At 35.1% G+C, this 11,384-nt stretch overlaps 1 protein-coding gene across 2 annotated transcripts; it reads right to left on the reverse strand.

Moving 5' to 3' along the window:
• Positions 1-9,046: 9,046 nt before the first annotated feature.
• LOC110690147 lies at positions 9,047-11,367 on the reverse strand. Of its 2 annotated transcripts, none has more exons than XM_021866972.1 (2): positions 10,889-11,367; positions 9,047-10,335 (listed from the first exon to the last, which is right to left on the reverse strand). In XM_021866972.1, exon 2 carries the CDS (start codon positions 9,773-9,775, stop codon positions 9,098-9,100), a length of 678 nt encoding a protein of 225 aa, XP_021722664.1. In that variant the 5' UTR covers positions 9,776-10,335; positions 10,889-11,367; the 3' UTR covers positions 9,047-9,097. The 2 variants fall into 2 exon arrangements, with proteins under 2 accessions (XP_021722664.1, XP_021722663.1); XM_021866971.1 differs by having other exon boundaries at positions 10,894-11,361.
• Between the last annotated feature and the right edge of the window lie 17 nt (positions 11,368-11,384).

Here is an 11,384-nt window from a genome sequence, read left to right on the forward strand (position 1 = left end):
TGAAAATCAATCATAGAATCCTAAAAAGAAGAACACTCATGATCACCATCTACCCCAAACATCCAACTCCCAAGAGGAACCACATAATCTCCTCCACTATATTCATGAACAACAACTCCCTCAACTTCCTTAAAGCCCAAAGTCTCGAAACAATGCATGAATGGATGCAAATTCATTTCAAAATCATCTCTCTCCCATGAAGCATTCTCAATGAACTCAATCAAAAGGCTATGGGTTTTCTTTTGACTCTTAAAGAACTTAATGGCCATAACCTCAAACAAGTCCAAATACTCATGGATAGAAGAATTACAATCATGAACAAGAGACTCATTAAGACGGGTGGGAGGGTTGGGTTTTCAAATTCAATTCTCTCTTCATTGTCAACTCCTTCACCATCACACAAATGCTCATCGATGGTATCCTCACACTCTCTTGGTTGCTCAAAATCACCATCATCATCCTCAACACACATATTGGATTTGTAATTTTCACACACAAGCATCAAAGATGACAATTGGCTTTCTATCTTTTTACCTCTCTTTCTTCCCTCCTCAAGATGCTCCACACTGTTTTTCATCACCTCCAATTGACTTCTCAAAAAATTAAGAATCGACTCCTTTTTAGTCCCAAGATCATCACTAAGCTCAATTTGCCTAATTTGAGTTTCCAAAGTAGCAACAAGAGATTCAAAAGGTGAAGAAGGTTGAGGCTCAACAAGCGAGGAAAAGGTACAACCAAGATTGGAAGAACCAACATTAAGATCATGAGCATATGCATCACCTTGGGGAGTGGGGGCACAATCAATACCATGAGATTCATCATTAAGGGAATGAAGCACATCACAAGAAGGCAAGGTAAATAATGAAGAATATTGAAATACACCATTAGCATCAACTTGAGCATGCACCTCATCATCATGAACAAAAGGGGAAATAGAATCGGAAGCACTTGTTATAGGTTCACTCATGGGATCATTTGACCATTCATGGGAATTCATGATAATATAATAAGAATCAAGACATTGCACATCAATATTAGGATCATGAATACCCCTATTATAAACATCCCTAGCAAACCAAACATAAAAATCCCAAGCATCATCAATTGACAATTCTTTAAATCTGCTATTATGCATGCATTCAACTATGTCTGTAGTTTGCTCATTCAAACCAAAATAACAAATCTCACAAGCCTCCTAAAGACTACAGCGATTATAGTCAAGAAATCCCTTAAGTATATGGAAATATTCACAAAAAGGCTCATTGTCATATTGAGGAAATGAGAAACATGCCATTTTTTTCACAAAACAAACAAAAATTAAATAAAAGAAAACTATATACAAAGACCTAGAATCAAGCAGTAAAAAACACTCAAACATAGACACCGTTCACCGGCAACAACGCCATTTTGACGAGGGGTGGAACTAGGTCGTTGAAACTAATCCTCCCTCTGTCAAACAAAATTTATAAACACTTAACAAACCTATATACTAGTATCGAGACAAGTCAAGGATTGAACCCAAAGGAACGATAATGTTAAAGCGCTCTCAATTATGTGCCTAAGCTAGGTCGTCAAAGACAAAGATAAAGAGAGAACACTAACAACTAACAAACAAAGAAACTAAACAAATAAAGCACTACGAACGGGATCAACAAGCAATAATGAAAATTGTAGCAACTCGGAAATACATGCAAGTCAATGGTTGTGAAGACTAATAGCAAGCTCAATCAAAAGAGTCAACAAGCTATCTTCTAGAGGTCAAACTAGTGCCAACTACAAGAGACTCTAACTAGGAGCATCACTAATCAAGCTCAATCGACAATTGTAATTCCTAAATCAATTGTCCGTATCATTAGAAACTACAATGCAATCTAGCATAATTCTCAAGGCCTAATCGAATTACGGACATGCAAACTTCCATTAATCACTTTAATGTCAACAATTAATCAACACAATCCCCAAATTAAGCACAATCAATCAATCATACAAGTTTCACCCAATTCCTAGCAAACAACTACTCTAACATCATCATCAAATCAACTAACAACTAAAGAAATCAAGAATCAACAATATATGAAGAATAATTACACTAATCAAGAATCAAACATCAAAATCAAACCAATCAAATATGAAATAAAACAAAGCAATAAAATGAGATAGAGTTAAGAATGCTCATTGATAGTAGAGAAGATCTTCAACACAATTGTCACCATTGAATCTTCAATCTCTCAATCACCATTGAAATTCCTCACTTTCTCTCTCTAAAATCTACTCCTTAACTAACCCTAAAACTAGAGAGAGAAGCTCTCAACTAAGCTAAAATTATGATCAAAATCCAAATGAAACTTATTCTAAATGTACTTGCCCCAAAAATCGGGCTTACAAAGGTATTTATAGAGGCGCGAAAACATAAACCGAGAAAACAAATACCCAGGAAGGCACACCCGCGCTGCAGGGGAGGCGCGCCCGTGCTGCAGAGGTGGCGCGCCCGCGCATGCTTGTGGCGAGCCCGCGCCCGTGCCTTTCGCGCCTGCGCATATCTCGGTTTCTTCGATCTTCTCGCGGCTTCGTGCGTTTGCTAAGGTCTTCGAATGAACGCACAATCATGAAGATGATGAACACTAACTGAGATAGTCCCAAAAGCACATGATTGTGGGTTCAACACCCCATATTCATGAGAGCACGACTTGAGAGCGCAAGAGCTAGAACTAGGAGAATCCACTTCCTTGCATCTTGAGCTTTCCAATTGCCATGAGCTTGCTCCAAAAGCTTCCTCCACCTTAGTAAATCACCAATATAGACCCGAACCTCGTACAATACCTACAACCACGAAAATAGAGCATATAAAGGAGAAAAGGCTAGAAAAACCATAGAAATGCACAAATGCTACAAAATAAGAGAGGAAAGGTAAGACTAAGACTGAAAACATAAAACTAGGCAATATTTAAGCACAAAATCCATGAAAAGAAGGTAAAAACAGCCTAAATGCTCATCAAATGGGTGCCATTTATGACACCCATCATTATTCACAAGTAATCTTGTTTGTTGTTGAATTATTTTCATAAATTTTCCTAATTTCATGTTTTTAGTAATATTAGGTTTTCATTTTTTGATTTTATAAAAATTTAATTTCTGTAAAAATTAGAAATTTTATACAGATTGATTTGAAAAGAAGGTAAATCGTTTGGATTGATAGATTTCTTTGTATGTTATTTTAGATTTGTGTATTTTATATTTGTTTCATCTAAGTATTATTTAATTGTAGGAGTGTTTCTGGGTCCATTGTAATGAAATTGAGGTTTGTTTAGTGTGAATAATATATTATTTATAGAATCTTTTTGTTATATGTATGACCATTTTGTCAATAATATATTAATATAGATTAGACTAGCCCCGTGCGATGCACGATTTTAAAATAAGAAATGAATTATAGACTCTTTAGCACATATTGAGAGAAAACAACTACTTTATATGTAATACATTCTAATTAAATATGAAAAATACAATTTCCAAAAATCAATTTTTTTCATATATATTTTTTTGAATCAATTAAACTATATTATTATCTATTTTTAACAACTAATTGTAAATAATAAAATAGCGTAATATGCGTAGAAAACTGAAAATTTAAAATTCAATTTGAATTTAAATTTCAAAACAATGTTAAATATGGTAGCTCTAAAGGGGGAAAAATAGTATAACATCATCCTTGCATTTTGGCAGGAAAAAAATAAATAAGTGAGTGACACGTAAGCAGTGATGACGTCAACGGTTGTTACTTTAGTAATATTTATGGATTATTTTATAGGATCTTTTTGTTATTTGTAGCATCTAAAAAAAAGTGTGTTTTTACATTGTGGCAGTAAAATGGAAAGCGAAATCATTCTCCACGTTTGAACGTTGATCTTAATGAAGTGGTAAACGATGTCGTTAACTTGTCAATTGATGATATATAGAATGAAACGATGTAACAGAATAAGAAGCAGCCGTGACATTCAATCTTAATGAAGAGGCGTAGGTTATTAACAATATAGGAAAAGAAGAGGTTGAGGTTAATAACAATATGGGTAATTTAAATTAAGATGATTATAAAATCGCTTAAACGGAGAAGAATAACCCAGTCCTACTCCAATAGTGGGTATGTTTATTGCAAGCGGTGAAGATTTCGTAGGTTTTGCCATTAGTAAGCATTTGAGAAACGATTTGAATTTCATGTGCGAATAAGTATACTAATGAGCGAGTATCGTTATGAAGGAGTAAGTCGACTAGGTGTCAGAAAGAAAGAGCCTAAAATCCATATGATGTCTCAGTTTGTATTAGACTGGACTATAAGATGGGTACAAAAAAAAAGGAAATAAAATATAAGGAAGATATCATGTCCTTCAATTCTACGGAATGTAAAGTGTATGTTTGATATGTCCATTTTATATAGTAATTTACCCCCTTCCCTTGGTCATAATTAGTAGTGTTTTTGGCTCTTTCAAGCCACTTTTATTACTAATTTGTGTTTTCTAGTGTTTTCGTAGTTTTAGTTGTATTTTACAGGAAATTGCACTTTTGGAGCATTTTCCCGGGTTTATGGATCAACTACAGAAGCTAGAAGGACACGTCCACTTTCGAAGCCCAGGATCGGTGAGAGCCGATGATTTAGGGCTCGGTATGAGATAACGAGGTTATTGGATCGTTTAATCAAGACCCGATGAGGAAACTTAGATTGGGCCGAGCAATTGAGCCCAATCGAAATCCGAGCCTCGAAGAAGAAGACCGGGCTCGATTGGGAAAGCTTGCGCCCGATCGGGCGGGCGTGCATAAGAGAGCACCAACAAGAAGGCGCGCCCGATCAGGTGAGCGTTAGCTCGATCGGGCGCGGCTGCCCAGGTGGATCTTGTAGAAAAAGGCGGGCCCGATCGGGCGCGTGGTTTCTCAAGACCTGATTAGTTAGTTTTAATTTTTGTTTTAGGGAATGTTTAAGTACGGATTTGTGCGTAATTTTTGACGACCTTCTTTTTTAGACTTTCTCTCTCTACTTAGGATTTTTCTCTCTCTTAAATTCTCTCTCAACTTTTGTTCTTAATTACTTCCATTAATCTAGTTTTCTTTTGGTAACAATTTCTTCTCTTTTAATTTCAACTATTTTACTTACTTCTTTGATTATGTTTTATTTTATTTATTTGATAAGTTTAGTTATGATTATGGGTGAGTAGTTTCATTCTAGGGTTTATGGGGATTCATAATTAATATTAAGGGATAATTTGTTATTATTGATTATTGATATTGCATGATAATTTCTTATTGAATTGTTTTAATTCTTTGCAATTAGATTATGAACCGAGCAGATGTAATTTGATTGTGAAAGTTTAGCAATATTGAATTGATGAATCGAGCAGATGTTAATTTAATATTAAAGGCTATTTTCAATAGGAACTCAGATCTAGTAAATTGCGAGAGCCTGTTAGATCTATGTTGATTAATAAATTGCGAGAGCCTGTCAATCATGTTATTTGTGCAATGTTAATTATTAATTACTTCGTTTTATCCCGGAATATTAATTATTGGTGAACCTGTGACCCTAGGCTTCCTTATTATTGTTTCTTTTCTCCCTAAACTTATTATTCGTAGTATAGAATTTATTCCCAAAATATTGGTTACTTAGATAATTTAGATTATAATAAATAATTAGGAGTAAAAAGACTTGTTTCCCTGTGGAGTTCGACCCTACTTCCCTATCTACATTAGTTAGAGGATTTAAGTATTACTTTTGATTAGGGGATATAACTTTACCCTGTCAATGTTGATTAATGGTTCTCAAATGGTGTGTTATTAATTTAAAAGTGTATATTGTCCCACAATCATGCACTATATCCAAATGATAGTCAGCTGATGGTGAACTATCGGAGCATTGACAAAATTGCTTTTAAAAACATGGTCTTAAACAATTCAGCTGGCCAGAATTTCAATGACCAAAAGACAAAATTTGATTGTTATTGAAAAAGGAGGACAAGAGAATTTAACTTTTTTTTATTCAACCGAGGTTAATAGAAACCCAAAATAGAGCTAAAAACTAAAGAGTTCAAGCAAGAAAAAAACAAAAAACAAACTAGCTCAAATAAACCTAAGCTACGGAGGGAGGGACTAAGTGCGGTAATGCCACACCCCTAGCGTCCTCCTCTAAAATACGACCTAATTCTTGACGGAACAACAGTAAGAATAATCAACTGAGAGTCCAAAGTGACTCCGTGGTTGGCCAACCAATCCGCCGCTCTATTGCCTTCACGATATACATGTGCCACCTTGACTTGCCAACTTGTTTCCTTAAGCAAATGCTAACAATTTTCAATAGCATGGGTACTCTCACCCCTTGGCACCACTTGCTTCTATAGAGCTTGAACACAAGCCAAGTTATCTAGCTAGACTTCCAGTTTTGAAATTTGTAGATCCTTAGCTAGCTCTAATCCCCTTGTAAGAGCTCTGACTTTAGCTTTGAACACTGAACAGTGGCCAAAGTTTGCTGCAAATGCTAACACAAAACGGCCTTCATGGCCTATGTACCATATTCGGTGGGGATGCTAACACTGTAAAAGTACATTTTGAAAAGATGCTAGAAGGAAACTCTGAATTTTATAGTGCCATCCAAACATATGAGAAGGGCAAACTTGTTAATGTTTTTTAGGCTGATGCAAGGTCTTGTTCGCAGTACATAGACTTTAGAGATATAGTCTCATTTGATACAATGTTTTAACGCAATAGGTAAGATATAGGTTATATTTGTTTGGTTGTTGGTATGATTTAAATAGTTTAATCTACATGTATTTCTAGAATTTGTGTGTTTAAAAAATTGTTAATTTCTTTTAAAAAAGAGTTTTTTTAAAAAAAAAAAAATTAGAGATTCTTTTCATACATTAAAACATCAAAATTTCCTTTTTAGTTACTTTTTAGAGTACTATATATTTAAACATTTTATTCTTTGCACTTTAAAGTATCTTTTAGAATCAAAGAGTTAATAAAGATTATTTTTTCTACATTTAAAGTATATTTTTGAACTTATTTTGTAATTTTTACATTACATTAAATTATCTTGTTTAGGTACGCCATTTGCTCCTTATGTTGGCTGCAATCATCACGGATCGTCGATCATTTCAATGCTGCCTTAATTTGTAATGAAAATTCAGAAATATTTGAGTGGGTATTCAAACAATGGTTGAGTTGTATGGGCAAGCTTTCCAAAAGGTATCATCCCCGACCAATGTAAAACAACAGGGAAGGTAGTTAAAATAGTAATTCCTGATGTGCCGTACCGACTATGTACATTGACTATCTTACAGAATCCTCAAACGAACTTGGGAAACTTAGAGAAATTTTAAGGAGATACAGATTGATTTAAAAACTATCGTGTAAGATTTTCTGTGTGTAGAAGAATTATTTGAGGATGCTTGGAAATAAATGGTAAATAAATATGGGTGGGAAAACAACGGTTGGATTGATGCCACATATGAGAATAGGCATCGTTGAGCGCCCATATTTTGGAGGGATATTTTTTGGGCTGGAATGTTATCAACGCAGCGGAGTGAAGGACAGAACAGTAGTATTAAGGGATATGTGTAGTTTGAACACTAGGCTATTGCAATTCGTGAACTATTTTGAGCAAAGCAATAAAAAGAAAGTTGCAGTTGAGAAGGCCAAAACTAAATTTCCTTTCTCATTTTAAACCCTACGGTATGACAACACAATTCTGGTTGAGTCAGTATTTAGCAAGTCATACACTAATAAGAAATTTCTGGAGGTAAGGGACGAGATCATAAACCTTAAGCATACAATTGTTTTTAGGATAAGAAATGAAGGGACAAAAGTTTGGTATAATGCAGAAGAGAAGATTCTGATACCTCTTTGGAAAGCAAGGCGTAAAATGTTCAAGGTTTCGTGGAAAAAGAAAAAGGTGAATTTTGGTGTTCATGCAAATTGTTTGAGTTTTGCGGAATACTGTGCAGGCATATAATCAGGGTTATCGAGATAGAAGACATTAACTTTAATCCTTCTAAGTACATTTTGGATCGTAAGAGGAAAAATATAGTATGGGATTACGAAGGCATTCATGTGTCGTACTACGACCCTAATGATTCGATTAAATGGAAAAAACACAATGAAATAAACTTGAGACATCAATACTTATCAACATTAACAATGCACAACGATGAGACAACAATACATGTCAACATTCGTGGATTGAATACCAATAAATGCTTCAAGAGTATCACGAATTTTGTCTGGTAATTCCTTATACAATTGGAGTGTCTCATCAATGTGCATCGCTAATCGTGCTTTCTAGGAGAAGCAAGCCAGCTAAGCAACTAATCAAGTAAGCTAGTGACGATAGGTATTGGTGTCTCAAGTTTATTTTGTTGTTTTTTTCAATTGAATCAAATCATAAGGGTTGTATTATGACACATTAATGCCTTCATAATCCCTTACTATATTCTTCCTTCAACGATCCAAAATGTACTTAGAAGGAATAAAATCAATGTTTTCTATCTCAATGTCTCTGATTATATGTTAGCACAGTATTCCATAAAACTCAAACAGTTTGGATGAAAAACAAAAAACCACCTTTTTCTTTTTCCTTGAAAACATTTAACATTTTACGCCTTGCTTGCCAAACGGGTATCGGAATCTTCTCTTCTACATCATACAAAACTTTTTCCCCTTCATTTCCTTTTCTCAATACATTTGTGTGCTGAAGGCCTATGACCTCGTTCCTCACCTCTATAAATTTCTTATTTGTGTAGGCCCTTAATAATTATGACTCAGCTAGAATTGTGTTGTCATAACCACAAGGTTTACTATGAGAAAGGATACTCAAATCCTTCTCACCTTAGACTTTCTTTTTATTGCTTTGCTCAAATTGATCATAAATTTCAATAGCCTAGTGTTCAATTTAACATATCCCTTAATACTATGGTTAAGTCCTTCACTCCACTGCGTTAATGACATTCCAGCCTATAAAATATCCCTCTAGAATCCAGGCGCCCAACGATGCCTATTCTCATATGTGTCATTCAGTGGCGGACCCAGGAATTTCCGACTGGTGAGTCACAATCGATAATCAAGTATCTAAAAAAAAAAATTTACCGAAATCCATAGCTAACACTGCATTATTATGTGCACTCGTGTGCTTACCCACATGTTTTCTTATTAAATCCGATCGATTCCATGATTTGAAACCATCACTAACAAAAGCATCACCTCCAAATGCATTTTCATCCTTGAATAGATAACAAGGGAAACAATAGGCAGCATCCTTTTCCACACTATACTCAAGCCAAGTCCAAGTATCAAACCACTTAGCACAAAAGCGACGGTTTTTGCCAAAAATAGAAGTTTGAGGAAATATAAAGTCTTTGGGCTGACAAGGCTTTCTTTGAATGTAAATTCTTCTCACTAAATCTCTATCATCTTTATGAAATTGACTCATCTTTCTCCTCTTTCCTGGATCTTGTGGAAGATTAGCAAATTCATGTTCACTTAATCTTTCACCAAAGATTGGGGCATTAGGAGAACATTGGCCTTGTTCATTTTGAGGGGAATTTTGAGTGGAATAATTAGATGGAGATGAATGTTGTTCACTTTCTTGAGGTGGACATATAGTTTGTTCACTCTGTTGAGGTGGAGATATAGTTTGTTCATTTTGTGTGGGATGTGGAAGAGAAGTTGAAGTAGGATTCTTTTTAGCAAAGAAGCTAGTAATGTTTTGCAGTTCATTTGGAGTGCGTTTTCTCTTCATTCTGAAATTTGAATAAATAATCAACTAAAGCAAGCAAAATTCCCCAGAAAAATTATTTACAAAGATCATTTTACCAAACAAACCACAATTCACATAATCACATATTCACATGGTCAAAAAGGTTCAAATTTCATCTAAAACCCAACAACATTATTACATTAAGGTCATTACTCATTAACAAAAGGTTCAAAGTTTACCAAACAAACAAGTGATTGAAGACTTGAAGTGAACAACTAACAAATCAACCAAAGTTTAATAGAATTAACTAATTAGACTTGATTAAATTGAAGATTAGAATTTTAAACTAAAAATTAGAAATCAACTTACTAGCAAAATGAGAATAGGAGATTAGACTTTAGAAGAAGCGACGAAGCGAAGAGCGGTGAGCGCAGAGCACGCTCTCGACTCTCGAGCAGTGGAGCAGGGCAGCAGGCGACTGCCGACTAGGCGAGCAGCAGGCCAGCAGGCAGTATCACAGCTTGAACAATTAACAAATTCACCATTTCACAGCTTGAAATCACAAGCTCACAGGGCAGCAGGCCAGCATCACAGCATCACAGCTTGAACAAGTATGTAAAGTGTCAATTGTCAAACATTTCACAAATTCACCATTCAGAATTTCATTGAACAATTCACAAAATCACAACAATTAGGGATTATTGAAATTGAGTTGATTATTGAACAATTGAGTTGATTATTGAACAATTAGGGATTTAGGGTTCAAAGAATCAAATTTAGTATTACTAATTCATAACTAACAAGTAATATCAATTATCAACAATTAAACAAATTTAGATGAAGACTAAGTTAATTAATTAATTTATGCGAAGAGGAACTGAGGAAGACGAAGAGGAACTAAAGTGTCAAACATTTCACAAATTCACCATTCAGAATTTCATTGAACAATTCACAAAATCACAACAATATATAACAAAATTAACAATTAACAATAATCAGTACTCAGTAGGCGTCTAGGCAGCGTCTAGGGCCACTGGGCGTCTAGCGATTAGCGAAGCAATCAAGCAATTATCAAGACAATCAAGTTATCAAGTTATCAACAATTAAACAAATTTAGATGAAGACTAACTGAGGAAGACGAAGAGGAAGACTAACCTCACCTGAATTTATGCGAAGAGGAAGACGAAGGGTCGAAGGCACGAACTGCGAGTCTGCGAAGAGGAACTGACTAACTGAGGAGTGAGGAAGATGCTTACTTGCGAAGTTGCGAGTTGCGAACTGCGAAGAGGAGGACTGGAGGAGGCGATTATGGAGGTGAATAGGTGATTGATGATGGCGAAGGATTGAAGCCTTGAAGGGAATTAGGGAAGAGGCGAATTGGCTAGGGCATGAAGGATTGAAGGCCATGAACTGAAATACTGAATTCGTGAATTTGGGAAAACTGATTTTTTTTTTTTTTTTTTTTTTTTTTTTAAAAAATTAACTTAAAATTTTTTTTTGGGCCTGGTGAGTCACTTGACCCACCAGGTCTAAGCCCAAGTCCGCCACTGGTGTCATTAACCGAATCGTTGTTTTCCAACCCATATTTTTTTTACCATTTCTTTCCAAGCTATTTTCTCAAGTTCCTGTGAGCATTTTGCAAGAAGGGCCA

This window comes from Chenopodium quinoa, unplaced genomic scaffold (assembly GCF_001683475.1).
Source record: "Chenopodium quinoa cultivar QQ74 unplaced genomic scaffold, ASM168347v1, whole genome shotgun sequence".
Taxonomy (NCBI): Eukaryota; Viridiplantae; Streptophyta; class Magnoliopsida; order Caryophyllales; family Amaranthaceae; genus Chenopodium; species Chenopodium quinoa.

What these genes read in the sequence shown, in the direction of transcription:
- LOC110690147 (XM_021866972.1), bottom strand. Translation starts at nt 9,775, where the DNA reads ATGAAGAGAAAACGCACTCCAAATGAACTGCAAAACATTACTAGCTTC.